We start from the raw sequence: 22557 nt of genomic DNA on the forward strand, positions 1-22557 counted from the left end.
CCAGAAAAAGTTGCTAGATTTGTTTGTTTTTTTGAAAATGTGTCGCTAGAGGGGTCTGAAAACTCGCTAACTATAGCGAAAAAGTCGCTAAGTTGGCAACACTGGGAGAGGACCGGACGAGTGTGTGTGTTGAGAGAGCACTACAGTTATTGGCTGAGTCACGTGAGCGAGAGCAGCAAGTGCGCACGTTGTGACAACTTTTTACAAGTTGTAGGTAGGCTATTTAGATTCTCATTATGGAGACACCTATTTCCAAACCTTTTTCCATAAAACATATTAATAGAACTGATGCAAATCAAGAAATAATGCAGACAAAGCACTGGAAAACGACTTTGGGCGCACTAGAGCGCATTACATAAATCTGCTCTGAGGTGGTTTAAACTGCATTCTAATGTTGACTGTGGTCTAAGGCACTGCATCGCAGTGCTAGCTGTGCCACTAGAGATCCTGGTTCGAATCCAGGCTCTGTCGTAGCCAGCCGCGACCGGGAGACCCATGGGGCGGCGCACAATTGGCCCAGGGTAGGGGAGGGAATGGTCGGCAGGGATGTAGCTCAGTTGGTAGAGCATGGCATTTGCAACGCCAGGGTTGTGGGTTCGATTCCAGTATAAAAAATAAAAATGTATGCACTCACTAACTGTAAGTCGCTCAGGATAAGAGCGTCTGCTAAATGACTAAAATGTAAATGTAAATGACTGCTTAAAGAAAACGGTATCAAGCAAAATGCTTTATGCATGCTCAGTTCTTGGGTCTCGGGGGCTGCCCAAGTGGAAATGTTAAATGGAAGTTATGGAACTGCCTCGCGTGGTTCTTTTTATTGGGAAAAGTCCTCAATGAAACTGACATTAGGCTAAATGTGGAGAATTATACATTTGCCTCTGTTGGCCAACAAGTAGCCTATTAATGTATATGCCATTGTAGGCTACCATTTTATAGAATAAATATGTTGAAATGACGATATCACTTGAGTCATAGCAAATCAATTTGTGCCACTTGTGTAGCCTACCTGGAGCTGGCAAACTGATTTAATAAATAGCCTATAACTTCAGTTTATTGTTGTTGTAGCCTTGTGTTATTATGCAATTATTAATGGACATGTTTAGTTAATTAAATTGGAAGTTATCAAAGCTCTATCGCAATTGCAGGTCAGTTGTTAGAACGCATTAGATTGATGGTAACAGTAATCAAATTAGGCTACAGGTAAAAACTTTTTTTTTGAAATAAACACTTGCTGTTGTTGACAAGCATATTCAGTTCCTATACATATTAATAATATTTAATTCAGTGATTGAAATGATGACCACATCCTCAGTAGCCTATTCCAGCAGGCTATTGGGAAACACAAGCACTTCTTATTGCAAAATCGCTTTGCTATTCATGTTAAATAAATTAGTCTGTTAATTTGAACTAAGCAAGCTGCTAAATCGTTCGGTTTACTTCTTGCCTACATCTTGTCTAGGCTACTGTCGACTATATTACATGAGATGGAGGCCTATCAGTGGCTATAGGCTACCTGCCTTTAAGCAAACTATGACAAAATGTAATTGTGATTTTTGTCTGTAGCCTGTCTATTGAAATTACAAGTCAATCTCGCAAATGGGCCATTTAAAACAGTTTGTAATCTTAACATCTGGCACATAATAACAGCACAATTGCCAGAAAATCTATAGTTTTGCACATGCGCAAAGGGGATTTATTTACAATAATAAACCTGGTTCGAGCCCCGAATGCTAAATGGCTGAAAGATGTGTTATATCAGACCATATACCACGGGTATGACAAAACATTACTTGTTACTGTTCTAACTACGTTGGTAACCAGTTTATAATAGCAATAAGGCACCCTGGGGGTTTGTGGTATATGGCCAATATACCACGGCTAACAGCCGTGTTGCGTTGTGCTTAAGAACAGCCCTTATCTGTGGTATATTGGCCATATACGATACCCCCTTGTGCCTTATTGCTTAATCATAGCAGTCAAACAAGTTAAATCACCAGCCATTGATGGAAAATGATCTGGCGAGTTTAATAAGGGCGAATTATCTTTTCTCTTGCTACATATTCAAATTCCTTTATTATGTCATGTCATAGCTTGCGATAATTATTATTTTGAGGAAACCCGAATTTTGCTTCTAACGTCGTTACAAGTTACTATGATATTCCTTCTTAATTGGCTTGATAACGTTATGAAAAAAGGGTTTATTTTATAGATATGGCAACTCCTGTCTTGCTGTGAAAGAAAATCTGGCCTAGTTTTCAGGCCTTTTGGGCGGGTTATGAGTGGTCATTGGGCTAGAAATTTTAGTTTGACCTGGCAACCCTGCCGCACCCGACCCTAACCCGAAAATATAGAAAATACCCAGTACAGTCAGAGATGACGGAACTATTTTTGACAGGTCTTTTTAGATAGGCCTATGTTTCTGCTTGTAATTTCCGACATTTTTGTAGGCTATTTGTTAGGCAACTTGTCTATAATTAAATACATGCAGCTTCTCTTCTGTCATTACTTGTTGCCTTAGTCTAAATAAACCATCGCTCACCAGAATTATGTCATAAATCGATAAAATGAATGGTTCAATTTAGTTGACATCTGTAAAGTTAGTTTCTCTTGCCTCTTTCATCTCTGCTTCTCTCGCTCAGCAAAGACGTTTAGGGACCGAGGAGAGAATGCAATAGGCTAACAAAAAAAAAAATGGAAAGATATTTCCATGCAACATTTTGACCTGTTTTAAGGAAATTAAAAGCTGTTAAAACAACCCAACATGTTTTTGATAAGATTTAAGTTCGGCTTGGATGCATTGTGGTTGAAATACTATCACATTTTATGAGGCTGATAAAGATAGCACCATTACAGACGGTCCTTATCGCGCATTCATTCTCTCAAGGTGCTGAAATAAATAAATAATATTTCTCCACTCAGTACAGTTCCCTTGAAGTGCCATATTGAAGTATAGTTGACTATTGAATTTGTATAGCGCCTCACAATCATCACACATAACATAACTGCTATCATCCTCTTTTACCACTTCACCAAATCTTTCCCAAACATTAGACTACTGTTCTGGCCCTCCCTTCTCTTTATTTTCAACTCTCCATTTCGCAGCTTTTCTCTAACATGCTGACCACATCGCAAAATAGCGTTGCAAAATAAATGGACACATACATGTTATTCAATCATTGCACCCACACTGCTCGCGAGCGTCTGCGTAGCCAGGCGCTAAAATAGAACTTGGCTCTATTTGTGACGCTTGACACGCTGCAAGTCCCGCCTCTCCCATCTCCTCATTGGTTTTTAGGAGCATATACTCACGTGGGTGATTGAAAGATGAACTGAGGTCCACACTCCAGTCCAGTTGGTGGTGGTAATGCACCTTAAAGTTGGTTGCCAACCACCATATAAAGTCAGAAGAAGAAGCCTGAAGGAGGAGAGATTACTATTAACGAACTCGGTTTACCCTTTTATCTGTGGATTAATTGTCGGAGTAGAGGACCTTGTGCATTTCAGGTAAAATAACAACCCAATGTTTATATCCCAGGACACATTAGCTAGCAACAGCAAGCTAGCTAGCTAAATTGCCATAAATGTTTAATGCTTTTCGACCTGTCCCCAAATTAATATAGTTGATTCAGAGTTCGTTTTGATATTTCAACCTGCGTGTCCTGAACGCTTCTTGTGTGGGTGGACAAACTCAACATGCGCGCGATGGCGTGTCAGCATGTAAGGTCTAGCAAACCTACCGGTTCCAAGTAGAAAAAGCATCTACTTTATTTTTCCCGATATAACAGCATTCCATGCACTGTAATTTACAACTTGATAAGAGCTAGGTAAATTAGTAATCTGTTTGGATAAGGGAATTGTAAATATAAATAACACTTGTTTTAGACAATTTTTCCTTATGATCCCTGGAGACGAATATGAAACTAGTCATATGGAAGCAAACTGAAAATCATATCACACATGACATGTATTGCAGCCCCTTTTCCACAGTGATGTAGGCTCCCAAGTGGCGCAGCGGTCTAAGGCACTGCATCTCAGTGCTTGAGGCGTCACTACAGACCCTGGTTCGATTCCAGACTGTATCACAACCGGCCGTGATTGGGAGTCCCATAGGGCGGCGTTTAATTGGCCCAGCGTCGTCCGGGTTTGGCCGGTGTAGGCCGTCATTGTAAATAAGAATTTGTTCTTAACTGTCTTGCCTAGTTAAATAAAGGTAAAATAAAAAAATTAAAATAGCTGTGACGTTATTCCACATTTTTATTGTGTGCCCCGTGTAGCTCAGTTGGTAGAGCATGGCGTTTGCAACGCCAGGGTTGTGGGTTCGATTCCCATGGGGGGCCAGTATGAAAAATGTATGCACTCACTAACTGTAAGTCGCTCTGGATAAGAGCGTCTGCTAAATTACGTAAATGTAAATGTAAATAAATTGCGTGGATAATATTTTTAGACCCAAGCTATAGTCTTCTGTAGGGCCGAACCTGCAGAGTTAATGTAAGCGCTTTAGAATGTTTTATTTGACCATTTGTATAATGTTAAATATTAGCCACTATTGGGAGCCACTGTCAGTAATACCCAAATACATTTCTAACTGTCACTTTAATGTTAGTTGTCTTCAATTTGTAGCCTACATTTTGCATCATTCCATTCCATTTTGTTTACCTTTCTTTCCTTTGTCACGTCCATGTAGTTGTTGCTGAGGGTCGCTAGCATTAGTTGTGCAATAATTTTGGACATGTAGCCTATTTGAATCATTATAAAACTCAGAACACACATAGTAGTTTGAACCTGCTACCTGGCGCAAGGTTCTGTAGCGGGTGATTTAGGACTGAGTCAGGCGCAGGAGAGTAAATCACAGAATAAATGGTTTATTCGATAAACAGCGGTACGCAGCAATGCGTAATACACACCAGTGCGGTAAAACGGCGCACTGGGGAAAACAAGGCACACGGGTGAATATCCCAGCCATACACAATATAATCTAGCTCCACCGAGCTATAATATCCTCTACAATAAACAATCACACACAAAGACAAGGGGGCAAAGGGAACACTTATACAGGTACTAATGAGTGGATATGAACCAGGTATAATAGGTGTAATAAACAAAACAAAACAAAACAAATGGAATGATGAGATGAGGAGCGGCAGTGGCCAGAAGGCCGGTGACGACGAACGCCGAAGCCTGCCCGAACAAGGAGAGGAGGAAGCTTCGGAGGAAATCGTGACAGGTTCACAACGACTGGACCGTTGTCATACAGTTCCATGATTAGTGAGGATAAGGGTAGATTTATAGGACTATTTTATTGTACACTTTTTTCGACCTTGCAATATTTCATCGATTGAACTTCCAAGATGGCATAGCTGTGCGGTCGTGTTTTCTGTAGTGTCCTCATGTAAATAGCCTGTTTTTTTTTTTTTTGTCTTTTTCGTATATATTTCTCAATCTCACTTTCCATCCATTAACTAAATATACTTTCCTGCAACCCGCCTCACCCAATGTGGAACGGATTCTGTTGTTTCTTCATACATTTTTATCCAGAACCTCTGGCTGAAACTAGCCAGCTAACTAGCTACTTGCTATTAGCCACCGTTAGCGGTCTTCACCATTGTCCGTGACCGTGGCCTGCACTACCTACCAGCCAGCTCTAGCCTGGACAATTGTCGGCCAGTCTGCACATCGCGCTATCGAGCCAGAGCATATCGGATTTTCTGCCGGAATCACTGAATCACTGGACCTTAACACCGGATCATTGCAACTAGCTAGCTGCAACCGAATGGCTGTTGTCGTTGTTGGCTAATCACCACTGTCCTGAAGCTAACCCCAGCTAACCTTGAGCTAGCCTCGAGCCAGGCCCATCTCCCGGCTATCTACCTCTCTGTCAACCGGACGGGACCTCCTGGTGTTGACACGGAGCCCCGCCGATCCATCACGACTGGTCTGCCGACGTAATCGTCTGATGTGGTTTCAACAGGCTTCCCGTTGCGACGACCACGACGATCCATCTGCTAGCCCCGGCCCGCTAGCACACGCAATCAACAGCCATGCCTCCAGCTCGCCTGTAACGTAGCAGCCACTGAACTGCTCCCGGACTTACTTATTGCTGTTCACTGGACCTTATGATCACTCAGCTACACAGCTGATGCCTGCTGGACTGTTCCTTTATACGGTACCCCATCCTGTTTAGCCTCAGCTCAAACTTTCATCGCCATTACCAGCTGTTGTCTTAGCTCTCTCGAATAGCACCTGTGACTGTTTTATGCCGCTCTCCCATGTCAATATGCCTTGCCTATTGCTGTTTCGGTTAGTTCTAACTGTACTTGTTCAATGTAGAGCCCCCAGTCCTGCTCAACCTGTCTCAGATAGCTCCTTTGTCCCACCCCCCACACACGCGGAGACCGGCTCAATCGGTGCCTCCAGTGATGCTATCTCTTTCATCTTTACCCAACGCTTAGGTTTACCTCCACTGTCCTCATATCCTTCCATATCCTTGTCTGTACATAATGCCCTGAATCTATTCTACAACGCCCGGAAATCTGCCCCTTTTTTTCTCTGTACCCAACGCACTAGAAGACCGGTTCTTAAAGCCTTTAGCCGTATCCTTATTCTACTCCTCCTCTGTTCCTCTGGTGATGTAGAGGTTAACCCAGGCCCTGTAGCCACCAGTATCACTCCTGCTCCCCAGGCGCTATTATTTGTTGACTTCTGTAACCACAAAAGCCTTGGTTTCTTGCATGTTAACATCAGAAGCCTCCTCCCTAAGTTTGAGTTATTCACTGCGTTAGCACACTCCGCCAACCCTGATGTTCTAGCAGTGTCTGAATCCTGGCTTAGGAAGGCCACCAAAGATTCTGAAATTTCCATTCCCAACTACAACATTTTCCGTCTAGATAGAACTGCCAAAGGGTGCGGAGTTGCAATCTACTGTAGAGATAGCCTGCAGAGCTCTATCATACTATCCCGGTCTGTGCCGAAACAGTTTGAGCTTCTACTTCTAAAAATCTATTGTGTTATTGACTGTACGTTTTGTTTATTCCATATGTAACTCTGTGTTGTTGTTTTTACCGCACTGCTTTGCTTTATCTTGGCCAGGTCGCAGTTGTAAATGAGAACTTGTTCTCAACTGGCTTACCTGGTTAAATAAAGGTTAAATAAAAAAAGAAAAAAAAGAACTTGAATATGACAACTTTCGGGATGAATCAATACGTTGTATTTTTGATTCATTATTATATTTTGTGCATAAAATCTCTCAAACAACGTTACGCACCTTAGTAAGGTAAGTCTGAATATCAACTAGTGAGAAGTGCGTAGGAAAGGCCTGCATAAGAAAGGCTTAAATGTCCTAAGACTGAATCTAGCCCTTATTGAATTAAACTCTGACATTGTCCTTTTTACCTCAGTGGATGGAAGTTAACTTTTTCTGCCCAAGTTCCCGAAAGCATTTGGCAGTTGGTGGTTATTTGCCACGTGACAGTTAGGCCTTTAAGCTTAGGTTTAGGCTACACACTAATGCCAGATAAAACATAATGAAAGACCAACCTCCATGTAGCCTATAGATATGAATTGCACAATACTTATACATTTATGAATTTTTAATGCATTGTTTTCTCTTTATTCAACCCATACAATATTGAATGGCCCTAAACCCGCCCACCGCGCAGTATCCGCGGGACTGCAGGTTATGAGTCAGCCCGTGCATTTGTGTGTATATATTTGTGTTTGTATTTCTGTGGTATGTCTGTGTGTGTGTGTGCCTGGTGAGACTATAACCCCATGTGTTATTATCTCTTAGGGAGGTTTGTAGTTGTTGTTGTTGTTTGTGGTGATGTTAGTCATGCCAGCATAGAGGAAGAGGAATGTGGCAGGTTTCCTATTTCACCCCTGACTAACAGCAAACTCATTCAACGACGTGATACACATTCTGTTTCCAGAAACAAATCTCTAGTTCCTCTAATAAAAGCAGAGATGTGTATCCTTCGGATACAGCACCCTAGTGTTTTTTTTACTGCTTGATCGGGGCATATCGAGATGATGTGCTTTAATTGCTTACAAGTTCTCTTGTTGCATTCATCACAGAAATAATTTTTAAAAACATATGTGAAACCCAGAGACATCCAGCTGCCAGTAAGCTCTGTTGAAGGGATGTCAGTAGTTAAAGGGAGTATGATGGGGATTTTAAGAATGATTTATTCTTTCAATGGGTGTAGTCTTCCTTTCCTCTTGTGTGATGACATGAGAAAAAGGTGAAAAGGTTGACAGTTGCTGGACACCACATTGAGAAAGAAGAATGGTTAGTTACATGAACACAAGGCCTGATTGCCTGCTTCACAGGCTTCTCCTCATGTGTTCTCCTAAAGTTGGTATCCTCATCCTCTATAGTAAGTGATACAGTCCAGGTTGGCGGTTAGGATCAGTTACACATACTACACTATGTTGTTTCTGGAGTCCCCACATAGCATGCAGTGTTTTAGAATGTCCTAATGTTGTGATGCTTTGTTTAAGGTAGTCAGGCATATACTGTACCCTCACATGTCAAAATGATCTTCTTGAAGGTTCCGGAGCGTACAACATCCAAATTCTATTGCAAAGAGCTGATGAGTCATCACCGGACTGGGTCGAGGTACGTTTGTCACCACATCACACATCAGTCAGTCTCAGTGAGCAGTACTACCAGTTACAGGGTGGATGATCCATAGTCAGCTTTGACCGGCCCCATCTGCCTAGGACCTCACTTCCACTGGCACTCTATCAGATATCTCTGAGACACCATTTGAAGTATAAAGCATGGCATTGTATGTGTGCCTGATCCTTGTCATCTGCCTCTCTCTCTTTCTTTCTCTCTCTTTTCTCTTTCTCTCTCTCCCTCTCTCTCTCTCTCTCTTTCTCTCTCTTCTCTCTTTTTCTCTTCTCTCTCTCACTTTATCTCTCTCACTTTCTCTCTCTCTCCCCCTCTCTCTCTCTGCTGTCCAGTGGGGCCCCTCAGTCTCCAGTGGAGAAGGGAGGGAAGTCCATGTCATCTCATGGCAGCTCCAGTAGCAGCTCCCAGTCAGGTCTGTGTCCTCGTGTCCTCCACAATCTCTCTCTCTCTCTCTCTCTCTCTCTCTCTCTCTCTCTCTGTCTCTCTGTCTCTCTGTCTCACTGTCTCTGTCTCTGTCTCTGTCTCTGTCTCTGTCTCTCTCTCTCTCTCTCTCTCTCTCTCTCTCTCTCTCTCTCTCTCTCTCTCTCTCTCTCTCTCTCTCTCTCTCTCTCTCTCTCTCTCTCTCTCTCTCTCTCTCTCTCTCTCTCTCTCTCTCTCTCTCTCTCTCTCTCCCTCAACCACTCACTAGAAATGGGTTGACATAGCACATACAGTACCAGTCAAAAGTTTGGACACACCTATTCATTCAAGGGTTATTTGTACTATTTTTTACATTGTAGAATAATAGTGAAGACATATAAACTATGAAATAACACACACAGAATAATGTAGTAACCAAAAAAGTCTTAAACAAATCAAAATATATTTAAGATTTGAGATTCTTCAAATAGCCACCCTTTGCCTTGATGACATCTTTGCACACTCTTGGCATTCTCTCAACCAGCTTCATGAGGTAGTCACCTGGAATGCATTTCAATTAACAGGTGTGCCTTAAAAGTTAATTTGTGGAATTTCTCTCCTTATTAATGCGTTTGAGCCAATCAGTTGTGTTGTGACAAGGTAGGGGGGGTATACAGAAGATAGCCCTATTTGGTAAAAGACCAAGTCCATATTATGGCAAGAACAGCTCAAATAAGCAAAGAGAACAACAGTCCATCATTACTTTAAGACATTAAGGTCAATTTCAAGAACTTTAAAGTTGCATCAAGTGCAGTCGCAAAAACCATCAAGCGCTATGATGAAACTGGCTCTCATGAGGACCGCCACAGGAATGGAAGACCCAGAGTTACCTCTGCTGCAGAGGGTAAGTTAATTAGAGTTACCAGCCTCAGAAATTGTAGCCCAAAAAATGCTTCACAGAGTCCAAGTCACAGACACATCTCAACATCAACTGCTCAGAGGAGACTGTGTGAATCAGGCCTTCGTGGTCGAATTGCTGTAAAGAAACCACTACTAAAGGACACCAATAAGAAGAAGAGACTTGCTTGGGCCAAGAAACACGAGCAATGGACATTAGACCGGTGGAAATGTGTCCTTTGGTCTGGAGTCCAAATTTGAGATTTTTGGTTACAACTGCCGTGGCTTTGTGAGACACGGTGTGGGTAAGCGGATGATCTCCGCATGTGTATTTCCCACTGTAAAGCCTGGTGGAGGAGGTGTTATGGTGTGGGGGTGCTTTGCTGGTGACACTGTCTGGGATTTATTTAGAATTCAAGGCACACTTAACCAGCATGGCTACCACAGCATTCTGCAGCGATACGCCATCCCATCTGGTTTGCGCTTAGTGGGACTATAATTTGTTTTTCAACAGGACAATGACCCAACACACCTCCAGGCTGTGTAAGGGCAACTTTACCAAGAAGGAGAGTGATGGAGTGCTGCATCAGATGAACTGGCCTCCACAATCCTCCGACCTCAACCCAATTGAGATGATTTGGGATGAGTTGGACCGCAGAGTGAAGGAAAAGCGGCCAACAAATGCTCAGCATATGTGGGAACTCCTTCAAGACTGTGGAAAAGCATTCCAGGTGAAGCTGGTTGAGAGAATGCCAAGAGTGTGCAAAGCTGTCATCAAGGCAAAGGGTGGCTATTTGAAGAATCTCAAATATAAAACACTTTTTTGGTTACTACATGATTCCATATGTGTTATTTCATAGTTTTGATGTCTTCACTATTATTCTACAATGTAGAAAATAGTCAAAATAAAGAAAAACCCTTGAATGAATAGGTGTGTCCAAACTTTTGACTGGTACTGTGGGGGAAAAAAATTATTTTTTGTCAGCCACCAATTGTGCAAGTTCTCCCACTTAAAAAGATGAGAGAGGCCTGTAATTTTCATTATAGGTACACGTCAACTATGACAGACAAATTGAGGAAAAAAAATCCAGAAAATCCCATTGTAGGATTTTTTATGAATTTATTTGCAAATTATGGTGGAAAATAAGTATTTGGTCACCTACAAACAAGCAAGATTTCTGGCTCTCACAGACCTGTAACTTCTTCTTTAAGAGGCTCCTCTGTCCTCCACCCGTTACCTGTATTAATGGCACCTGTTTGAACTTGTTATCAGTATAAAAGACACCTGTCCACAACCTCAAACAGTCACACTCCAAACTCCACTATGGCCAAGACCAAAGAGCTGTCAAAGGACACCAGAAACAAAATTGTAGACCTGCACCAGGCTGGGAAGACTGAATCTGCAGCAGCTTGGTTTGAAGAAATCAACTGTGGGAGCAATTATTAGGAAATGGAAGACATACAAGACCACTGATAATCTCCCTCGATCTGGGGCTCCACGCAAGATCTCACCCCGTGGGGTCAAAATGATCACAAGAACGGTGAGCAAAAATCCCAGAACCACACGGGGGGACCTAGTGAATGACCTACAGAGAGCTAGGACCAAAGTAACAAAGCCTACCATCAGTAACACACTACGCCGCCAGGGACTCAAATCCTGCAGTGCCAGACGTGTCCCCCTGCTTAAGCCAGTACATGTCCAGGCCCGTCTGAAGTTTGCTAGAGTGCATTTGGATGATCCAGAAGAGGATTGGGAGAATGTCATATGGTCAGATGAAACCAAAATAGAACTTTTTGGTAAAAACTCAACTTGTCGTGTTTGGAGGACAAAGAATGCTGAGTTGCATCCAAAGAACACCATACCTACTGTGAAGCATGGGGGTGGAAACATCATGCTTTGGGGCTGTTTTTCTGCAAAGGGACCAGGACGACTGATCCGTGTAAAGGATAGAATGAATGGGGCCATGTGTCGTGAGATTTTGAGTGAAAACCTCCTTCCATCAGCAAGGTTATTGAAGATGAAACGTGGCTGGGTCTTTCATTTTACATTACATTTTAGTCATTTAGCAGACGCTCTTATCCAGAGCGACTTACATGAGCAATTAGGGTGAAGTGCCTTGCTCAAGGGCACATCGACAGATTCTTCACCTAGTCGGCTCTGGGGATTAGAACCAGCGACCTTTCGGTTACTGGCATAACGCTCTTAACCACTAAGTTACCTGCCCGGGCAACGAAGGAGTGGCTTCGTAAGAAGCATTTCAAGGTCCTGGAGTGGCCTAGCCAGTCTCCAGATCTCAACCCCATAGAAAATCTTTGGAGGGAGTTGAAAGTCCATGTTGCCCAGCGACAGCCCCAAAACATCACTGCTCTAGAGGAGATCTGCATGGAGGAATGGGCCAAAATACCAGCAACAGTGTGTGAAAACCTTGTGAAGACTTACAGAAAACGTTTGACCTGTGTCATTGCCAACAAAGGGTATATAACAAAGTATTGAGAAACTTTTGTTATTGACCAAATACTTATTTTCCACCATAATTTGCAAATAAATTCATAAAAAATCCTACAATGTGATTTTCTGGATTTTTATTTCTCATTTTGTCTGTCATAGTTGACGTGTACCTATGATGAAAATTACAGGCCTCTCTCATCTTTTTAATTGGGAGAACTTGCACAATTGGTGGCTGACTAAATACTTTTTTTCCCCACTGTATATATATATATATATATATATATATATATATATATATACTACCGTTCAAAAGTTTGGGGTCACTTAGAAATGTCCTTGTTTTCGAAAGAAAAGCAATTTTTTTGTCCATTAAAATAACATCAAAGTGATCATAAATACAGTGAAGACATTGTTAAAGTTGTAAATGGCTATTGTAGCTGGAAACAGCTGTTTTTTTAATGGAATATCGACATAGGCGTACAGAGGCCCATTATCAGCAACCATCAGTCCTGTGTTCCAATGGCACGTTGTGTTTGCTAATCCAAGTTTATAATTTTAAAAGGCTAATTGATCATTAGAAAATCCTTTTGCAATTATGTTAGCACAGCTGAAAACTGTTGTGCTGATTAAAGATGCAATAAAACTGGACTTCTTGAGACTAGTTGAGTATCTGGAGCATCAGCAATTGTGGGATCGATTACAGGCTCAAAATGACCAGAAACAAATAACTTTCTTCTGAAACTTGTCGGTCTATTCTTGCTCTGAGAAATGAAGGCTATTCCATGCGAGAAATTGCCAAGAAACTGAAGATCTCGTACAACGTTATGTACTACTCCCTTCACAGAACAGCACAAACTGGTTCTAACCAGAATAGAAAGAGGAGTGGGAGGCCCCGGTGCACAACTGAGCAAGAGGACAAATACATTAGAGTGTCTAGTTTGAGAAACAGACGCCTCACAGGTCCTCCACTGGTAGCTTCGTTAAATAGTACCCACAAAACACCAGTCTCAACGTCAACAGTGTAGAGGCGACTCCGGGATGCTGACCTTCTAGGCAGAGTTGCAAAGAAAAAGCCATATCTCAGACTGGCCAATAAAAATAAAAGATTAGGATGGGCAGTCTGAGATATGGCTTTTTCTTTGCAACTCTGCCTAGAAGGTCAGCATCCCAGAGTCGCCTCTTTACTGTTGACGTTGAGACTGGTGTTTTGCCTATGTAGATATTCCATTACAAATCAGCCGTTTCCAGCTACATTTACAACATTAACAATGTCTACACTGTATTTCTGATCAATTTTATGTTATTTTAAAGGACAAAAAATGTACCTTTCGAAAACAAGGACATTTCTAAGTGACTGTCACACTCTGGCTCCAGGACTTGTGTATTTGAGCCAGGGTGTATGTTGTTTTGTTGGGTTTTGGGTGATGTTTTATGGTTGCATGTCTGGCACGTTTATTTCTAGGTGGGGAGTTCTGTTGTGTCTATTTCTAGGTTGTGGTTGTGTTTCCTTGTTTGTATTCAATGACTCCCAATCGGAGGTAACGAGTGTCAGCTGTCGGCTCGTTATCTCTGATTGGGAGCCATATTTAAGATGTAGGTTTTCTTGTGTTAGTTGTGGGTTTTTGTTCTATGTTCAGTCGGTGTACTGAGGACGTTACGGATCGTGTTTTGTTTTGTCGTTATTTCACATTAAAGTCATCATGTTCACTCCCAACGCTGCGCTTTGGTCCTACTTTATTGGCGATCGTGACAGAAAAACCCACCACAACGAGACCAAGCAGCAGTTGGATAACGGGTGGTGGAGCCAGAAGAGCGAAGGTTGGGAGAGGACTATGGAGGCCTGGTCCACCGAGAGGAGAGATCCCCAGAAAATTTTTAGGGGGGGGCTCACGACGTCGGGGCAGAAGGTGTACGGCCCGGAGGAGTGCAAGAGGTTGGCAGATATGGCCGCCAGTTTAAGGGGGCCACTGGTTACGAAGGGGATGGAAAGTGTGGAGGCACGGCGAGAGGTACTGGGGGGTGTTTCCAGTCCGGTCCGGCCCGTTCCTGATCCCCGTGTAGGGCCAGGGGTGTGTGTCCCCAGTGCGGTTCTGCCTGTCCCTGCTCAACGCCCCGAGCCTACGGGGTGCGTCGTCAGCCCTGTCCAGCCAGAGCCGTCCGCCAGACAGGATCAGCCAGAGCCTTCCGCCAGACGGGATCAGCCAGAGCCTTCCGCCAGACGGGATCAGCCAGAGCCTTCCGCCAGACAGGATCAGCCAGAGCCTTCTGCCAGACAGGATCAGCCAGAGCCTTCCGCCAGCCAGGATCCGCCAGAGCCGTCCAGCCATGAGCAGCCAGATCCGTCAGCCGGCCATGAGCAGCCAGATCCGTCAGCCAGCCATGAGCAGCCAGATCCGTCAGCCAGCCATGAGCAGCCAGATCCGTCAGCCAGCCATGAGCAGCCAGATCCGTCAGCCAGCCATGAGCAGCCAGATCCGTCAGCCAGCCATGAGCAGCCAGATCCATCAGCCAGCCATGAGCCGTCCAGCCAGGATCCGCCAGAGCCGTCCAGCCAGGATCCGCCAGAGCCGTCCAGCCAGGATCCGCCAGAGCCGTCCAGCCAGGATCCGCCAGAGCCGTCCAGCCGGGATCCGCCAGAGCCGTCCAGCCGGGATCCGCCAGAGCCGTCCAGCCGGGATCCGCCAGAGCCGTCCAGCCGGGATCCGCCAGAGCCGACCAGCCAGGAGCCACCAGAGCCGTCCAGCCAGTATCCGCCATTCAGCCTGGTACTGCCCCTTAGTCCGGTACTGCCCCTTAGTCCGGTACTTCCCCGTAGTCCGGTGCTGCCCCTTAGTCCGGTGCCGCCCCTTAACCCAGTGGGGTGTAGTTGGGGGGTGGTAATGTGGAGGAGGCTAGGGAAGCGGGTGGTGACTAAGGTGGGATGGGGACCACGACCAGGGGCAGAACCACCACCGTGGACAGACGCCCACCCAGACCCTCCCCTAGACTGTATGCTGGTGCGCCCGGAGTTCGCACCTTTAGGGGGGGGTACTGTCACACTCTGGCTCCAGGACTTGTGTATTTGAGCCAGGGTGTATGTTGTTTTGTTGGGTTTTGGGTGATGTTTTATGGTTGCATGTCTGGCACGTTTATTTCTAGGTGGGGAGTTCTGTTGTGTCTATTTCTAGGTTGTGGTTGTGTTTCCTTGTTTGTATTCAATGACTCCCAATCGGAGGTAACGAGTGTCAGCTGTCGGCTCGTTATCTCTGATTGGGAGCCATATTTAAGATGTAGGTTTTCTTGTGTTAGTTGTGGGTTTTTGTTCTATGTTCAGTCGGTGTACTGAGGACGTTACGGATCGTGTTTTGTTTTGTCGTTATTTCACATTAAAGTCATCATGTTCACTCCCAACGCTGCGCTTTGGTCCTACTTTATTGGCGATCGTGACAGTGACCCCAAACTTTTGAACGGTAGTGTATATAAACTCAGCAAAAAAAGAAACGTCCCTTTTTCAGGACTGCCTTTTGGATAGAAAGAAAGAAAGAAAGAAAGAAAGAAAGAAAGAAAGAAAGAAAGAAAGAAAGAAAGAAAGAAAGAAAGAAAGAAAGAAAGAAAGAAAGAAAGAAAGAAAGACTGGGTAATATGTTCAAAGTTCCCCTTTTTCACAATTGGTTGTCTGAGGAATTTTAAGAAAGCAGTTCAGGAATATGGGAAATAAATGTGCTAACATGTCTTTGTTTAAATGCCAAAGGAATCCTATACTGTACATGAAGTTGGAGCAGTAGCTCAAATAGAGAAATGATAATGAATTTGACATTTATATTCCTTTACAAGTTCATAACATTGTAGCTTTCAGGAAGTAAGCCAGAGGAAAAACAAGGAAGCCCTTACAATATATCCTGATGCTCATCATATTAACGGAGCATACTGAGGTCTTGGGGCAACTGAAAACTTTAATCCGTAACATAGTATCTACAGTATCTGTATGGCTCTGGTAATATTTAGCATGAGTGTACAACATAGTTAGATGGGAGATTTGAGATTTGAAGCATGTCTTTTGACTCTTTCAGGTTACTTCAAGCTGGAGAGCCCTCTGCTGCAGAGCCGTCTTCAGCAGTACAAGAAGTCTAAGGAGATTTCTCCAGGAGCCCTACTTCAGCAACATGTAAGTATCTGTCTTCTGTCACCATCCTAGCATCTAGAACACTATTCCACATCTATTACACGTCAGATTTATAATGTCGTTTTCAGCCATGATTATCATAATTGTTGTCGTTGGGACAAGTTGTTATTTTCTTTATTGGATCCCGTTGTCCTGTGGTTCTGGAAAATACCTGCATCTGTACACATTACAACTTGGACACCGAGCTTGAAGGTCATCATGTTGGTCTCGTCTCAACGTTTCTCAGATGTCGGTTACTGTTGTTTGTGACTGTCTGTTTTGAAAAACAAAACCATAAGAAACTGACCATTCCGATTAGCTCTGGATGTGAATGTGGAGAATCCGTATGACCATCTCTCACATCTGTTTTTGCTTTCATTTAAAAAAAAGAATGCTGGAATTCCTCCCCTGGCTCATCTTTATGGCTAAATAGTGTATCATTCCTGCTTATCCGTTCTAAACCAAATATTGCATGTTATGACTAGGCCTAATAATTTGAGATTAGAGGTACAGTATGCCATTCCGAGAAGGAATGCCAGTTAAGATTCCGGTCATTCCGACGGGAAGCAGAGGACAAGGCAACAGATGGGAGTCCTGTCCTGTCTGATTCCCTCCAGAGGACACACAGTGTCATTGTGTTTTATTCAATAATATTTAGCTGGTTGTCATGTTCTATCTCTGATGTCTGGTGTTCTATCCCTGATGTCGGGTGTTCTATCCCTGATGTCTGGTGTTCTATCCCTGATGTCTGGTGTTCTGTCCCTGATGTCTGGTGTTCTGTCCCTGATGTCTGGTGTTCTGTCCCTGATATCTGGTGTTCTATCCCTGATGTCTGGTGTTCTATCCCTGATGTCTGGTGTTCTGTCCCTGATGTCTGGTGTTCTGTCCCTGATGTCTGGTGTTCTGTCCCTGATATCTGGTGTTCTATCCCTGATGTCTGGTGTTCTGTCCCTGATGTCTGGTGTTCTGTCCCTGATGTCGGGTGTTCTGTCCCTGATGTCTGGTGTTCTATCCCTGATGTCTGGTGTTCTGTCCCTGATGTCTGGTGTTCTGTCCCTGATGTCTGGTGTTCTGTCCCTGATATCTGGTGTTCTATCCCTGATATCTGGTGTTCTGTCCCTGATGTCTGGTGTTCTATCCCTGATGTCTGGTGTTCTGTCCCTGATGTCTGGTGTTCTGTCCCTGATGTCTGGTGTTTTATCCCTGATGTCTGGTGTTCTGTCCCTGATGTCTGGTGTTCTGTCCCTGATGTCTGGTGTTCTGTCCCTGATGTCTGGTGTTCTGTCCCTGATGTCTGGTGTTCTGTCCCTGATGTCTGGTGTTCTGTCCCTGATGTCTGGTGTTCTGTCCCTGATGTCTGGTGTTCTGTCCCTGATGTCTGGTGTTCTATCCCTGATATCTGGTGTTCTATCCCTGATGTCTGGTGTTCTGTCCCTGATATCTGGTGTTCTATCCCTGATATCTGGTGTTCTGTCCCTGATGTCTGGTGTTCTGTCCCTGATGTCTGGTGTTTTATCTCTGATGTGATTATCTGTGTTTCTCTCAGGGTTTCGGCCACTTCTCTGGGCTTAAGTCCAATCTCAGTCCGTTTGTCAAGGCAACAGAGTACTCCTCTTCTAGCGATGAAGTTGGGAGTAGTGATGACGATGAGAAAACCAGGTGGGTTCACCTTGATTGATTTATTGATTGATTTTATTTGATCATTTAAAAAAACATATTGAGCCAAAAAACGAGAGCATTATCCAGTAAAACCCTCCTCTCAGACTGCTGTTGTCTGTGTTTCTCCAGGTCTCCGTTGAGTAATGGGAAAGGCAAGTTCTTCCGAGGAGCCCCTGATGGGATAGTCCTGCAGCCCCACCATAATCTCAAACAGACCCCGGTATACATACACACCTCAACCATACACTACAACCTCTTTGGAACATCTTGGAGTGAAAAAGTACACTCACAGCTGCTTCCTTACCAACACAGCTCACTAGTCACTGATATTAATTCTGTACTTGATGAAAAGTCAGACCAAATCCTCTTCAAACTCTTAACATTGAATGGAATGATGTTCTGTGCTTTTTATGGATAGTATAGTCAGAAATCAGATGAATAGTCTGTCGATTCAGGTTCATACTACAGAGTCAGCTTCATTACATCAGAGTAATGGGTTGCTTAAAGGGAAAATCCACTCAAAAACTATGTTAGTATTTTTTTCATTAGTCCACTGTTGATACAGTCCCAAAATGTTTTGCATTTCTGTAGTCAAGTTTTCAAGACATTGGGCTTTCATGAAGTAAAGAGTCACCGGCCACATCATCATGGTTTCCCTGAACTCTGCTGATTTGTAAAGTGGGTCATAGTCAGAGTTCAGACAGTTCAGATGCAGCCAGTGTGAAATCTCATTACTTGCTCACACAGGCAGCAGCATGCATCAGACTTGGCAGGGCTGCCGTCAACATCAATATACTATCAGTCTGTTGTGTCCAAAATGGCATCCTACTCCCTGGCCTGTATAGTACACTACTTTTGACCAGAGTGCTTTGGGCCCTGGTCAAAGGTAGTGCGCTAAATAGGGAATAGGGTGCCATTTGGGATGCATCCAGAGCCACTTGAGCTCAGGCGTGTCACCGGTCCCGTGTGGGTCATTTTCATGACAAACACTAGAGGGACTTTGTGCATACTAACTAACACATGGTGCGGATGCTACTAACTAATACAGATGTAGGATCTTAATTTGATCACCATGTTGCAGGAGAACTTTCCTGCAATGCAGGACATTTAAAACTTGTAGTGTATTTATGTCCATTAATTATAATCCACATAATAATTTACATTTCCTGTTGCTGCAGGATTATTTTACTGCTGTAGTAAACTGGCTCAGATTAAGATCCTCGATCTGTACATGGAGCAGAGCAGAGCCCAGCTCCCTCAGAGCCTTCTCTACCTCCAGTAATGATGCTGCTCTCCCACAGGACCTCAGAGCCTCCTCCACCTCCAGTAATGATGCTGCTCTCCCACAGCCCCCTCAGAGCCTCATCTACCTCCAGTAATGATGCTGCTCTCCCACAGCTCCCTCAGAGCCTCCTTTACCTCCAGTAATGATGCTGCTCTCCCACAGCCCCCTCAGAGCCTCCTCTACCTCCAGTAATGATGCTGCTCTCCCACAGCCCCCTCAGAGCCTCCTCCACCTCCAGTAATGATGCTGCTCTCCCATAGCCCCCTCAGAGCCTCCTCTACCTCCAGTAATTATGCTGCTCTCCCACAGCCCCCTCAGAGCCTCCTCCACCTCCAGTAATGATGCTGCTCTTCCACAGCTCCCTCAGAGCCTCCTATACCTCCAGTGATGAATGCAATGCCACTTGGCATGGTGTAAGCAGGGCTTGATATCCTTGTTTAACTCTCCCACTTCACTTTAAACAATTCCTTGGCTGTCATTGGACACTTAGTGTCATGGAAACCCATACAATGCCTCCCTGCCATATGACAGTGTTTGTAGATGCTGCTATTGTTCCTCCACAAAGTGCTGCTGTGACACAGTAAATACAGAGTTACATGACTCGTGTCAGACAGGCAGGCAAGCAATAGTAACAAGGCATTATACTGCAGTTTGCTGTACTGTGTGTATCTTCTCTTAGCAGAGCAGCGTGGCATCAGGCCTTAAGAGTGGCCAGTCGCTACACAGGCCCATGGCTGTAGGATCAGAATGCAATGAGAATTACCTTCTCCCTGATCTCCTGCAGAAGAGCCCGGCCCATGAGCCCCTGGCGCAGCACGGCCCGCATGACGTCATCTACCCCCAGTCTCTGAGCAGACGAGGACCACATTCTGACGTGAGTTCACATGTAGCTATAAACTCTCTGTAGGCTGAATGTCTAGTTACAGTAGGCTATGACTTCTCCGGAAGGTCATAGAATGTTTAAGAGTAATACTTTATAGACTGCAGTGGTTTGGATCAATGGGTTTTTATTTGATGTGAATGTGTCTTTCTCCACTAGGGGGAGGTGACGTAGCTGTTTTAGACGTGCAATTCCATCTCAAGATTGATATCAAACCTACTGGAAATCTGAGATTTGTTGTTGTTGATGTTGTTTTTTTATATGAATTCTGATTTTGGATGCATTTGCAGAAGCCTGTAAACAGTCCTCCAGGGAAAAGCATCTTGTCCTCCTCCTTCACTCCCTTCATCGACCCCAGGCTGCTGCAGATCTCTCCCCCTCAGAGCCCAGTGGGCCACAGTCCCAGTGAGTGCCAACAGACACCCATACATACACACACACACAATCACACACAATGGTACACGCACACAAACACACACCACGCTACATAGGAAATGCCCCTCAGACATTCTAGTAAATCACTGCTAGGCTGGTCTCTAAATTGCATTTATTTTATTCTTTTACAGGGAAGACATATTGAGACCTAGGTCTATTTTACAGGGAAGACATATTGAGACCTAGGTCTATTTTACAGGGAAGACATATTGAGACCTAGGTCTATTTTACAGGGAAGACATATTGAGACCTAGGTCTATTTTACAGGGAAGACATATTGAGACCTAGGTCTATTTTACAGGGAAGACATATTGAGACCTAGGTCTATTTTACAGGGAAGACATATTGAGACCTAGGTCTATTTTACAGGGAAGACATATTGAGACCTAGGTCTATTTTACAGGGAAGACATATTGAGACTTAGGTCTATTTTACAGGGAAGACATATTGAGACCTAGGTCTATTTTACAGGGAAGACATATTGAGACCTAGGTCTATTTTACAGGGAAGACATATTGAGACCTAGGTCTATTTTACAGGGAAGACATATTGAGACCTAGGTCTATTTTACAGGGAAGACATATTGAGACCTAGGTATTTTTTACAGGGAAGACATATTGAGACCTAGGTCTATTTTACAGGGAAGACATATTGAGACCTAGGTCTTTTTTACAGGGAAGACATATTGAGACCTAGGTCTATTTTACAAATGCGCCCTGTATATGCAGCATAAATATACACACTATACCCCAACTATATATACAGTGCATTCGGAAAGTATTCAGACCCCTTGACTTTTTCCACATTTTGTTACATTACAGCCTTATTCTAAAATGGATTAAATCGTTTTTTTCCCTCATCAATCTACACACAATACCCCATAATGACAAAGCAAAAACAGTTTTTTTGATTTGTTTTCCAAATGTATTAAAAATACAACACAGAAATATTACATTTACATATACATATATATATATATATATATATATATATATATATATATATATATATATATATATATATATATATATATATATATATATATATATATATATATATATATACAGTGGGGAAAAAATTTATTTAGTCAGCCACCAATTGTGCAAGTTCTCCCACTTAAAAAGATGAGAGAGGCCTGTAATTTTCATCATAGGTACACGTCAACTATGACAGACAAAATGACAAAAAGAATTCCAGAAAATCACATTGTAGGATTTTTAATGAATTTATTTGCAAATTATGGTGGAAAATAAGTATTTGGTCAATAACAAAAGTTTCTCAATACTTTGTTATATACCCTTTGTTGGCAATGACACAGGTCAAACGTTTTCTGTAGTCTTCACAAGGTTTTCACACACTGTTGCTGGTATTTTGGCCCATTCCTCCATGCAGATCTCCTCTAGAGCAGTGATGTTTTGGGGCTGTCGCTGGACAACACAGACTTTCAACTCCCTCCAAAGATCTTCTATGGGGTTGAGATCTGGAGACTGGCTAGGCCACTCCAGGACCTTGAAATGCTTCTTACGAAGCCATTCCTTCGTTGCCCGGGCGGTGTGTTTGGGATCATTGTCATGCTGAAAGACCCAGCCACGTTTCATCTTCAATGCCCTTGCTGATGGAAGGAGGTTTTCACTCAAAATCTCACGATACATGGCCCCATTCATTCTTTCCTTTACACGGATCAGTCGTCCTGGTCCCTTTGCAAAAAAACAGCCCCAAAGCATGATGTTTCCACCCCCATGCTTCACAGTAGGTATGGTGTTCTTTGGATGCAACTCAG

General features: G+C 43.6%; 1 protein-coding gene across 1 annotated transcript in view; it reads left to right on the top strand.

The window, feature by feature from the left end:
* Positions 1 to 22557, top strand: part of LOC311105027 (mitogen-activated protein kinase kinase kinase kinase 4-like) — a gene marked incomplete at its 5' end in the record, with an annotated part of 102061 nt that overhangs the window by 42648 nt on the left and 36856 nt on the right. The window contains 7 exons of the mRNA XM_084147007.1: positions 8547 to 8614; positions 8965 to 9044; positions 16427 to 16521; positions 18065 to 18177; positions 18307 to 18397; positions 20142 to 20336; positions 20633 to 20747. Coding sequence (XP_084003133.1) covers positions 8547 to 8614; positions 8965 to 9044; positions 16427 to 16521; positions 18065 to 18177; positions 18307 to 18397; positions 20142 to 20336; positions 20633 to 20747 — 757 coding nt within the window. The remainder of the gene's footprint in view (positions 1 to 8546; positions 8615 to 8964; positions 9045 to 16426; positions 16522 to 18064; positions 18178 to 18306; positions 18398 to 20141; positions 20337 to 20632; positions 20748 to 22557) is intronic.

The sequence above is a fragment of the Coregonus lavaretus genome, assembly GCF_964263955.1.
Source record: "Coregonus lavaretus genome assembly, chromosome: 29".
NCBI lineage: Eukaryota > Metazoa > Chordata > Actinopteri > Salmoniformes > Salmonidae > Coregonus > Coregonus lavaretus.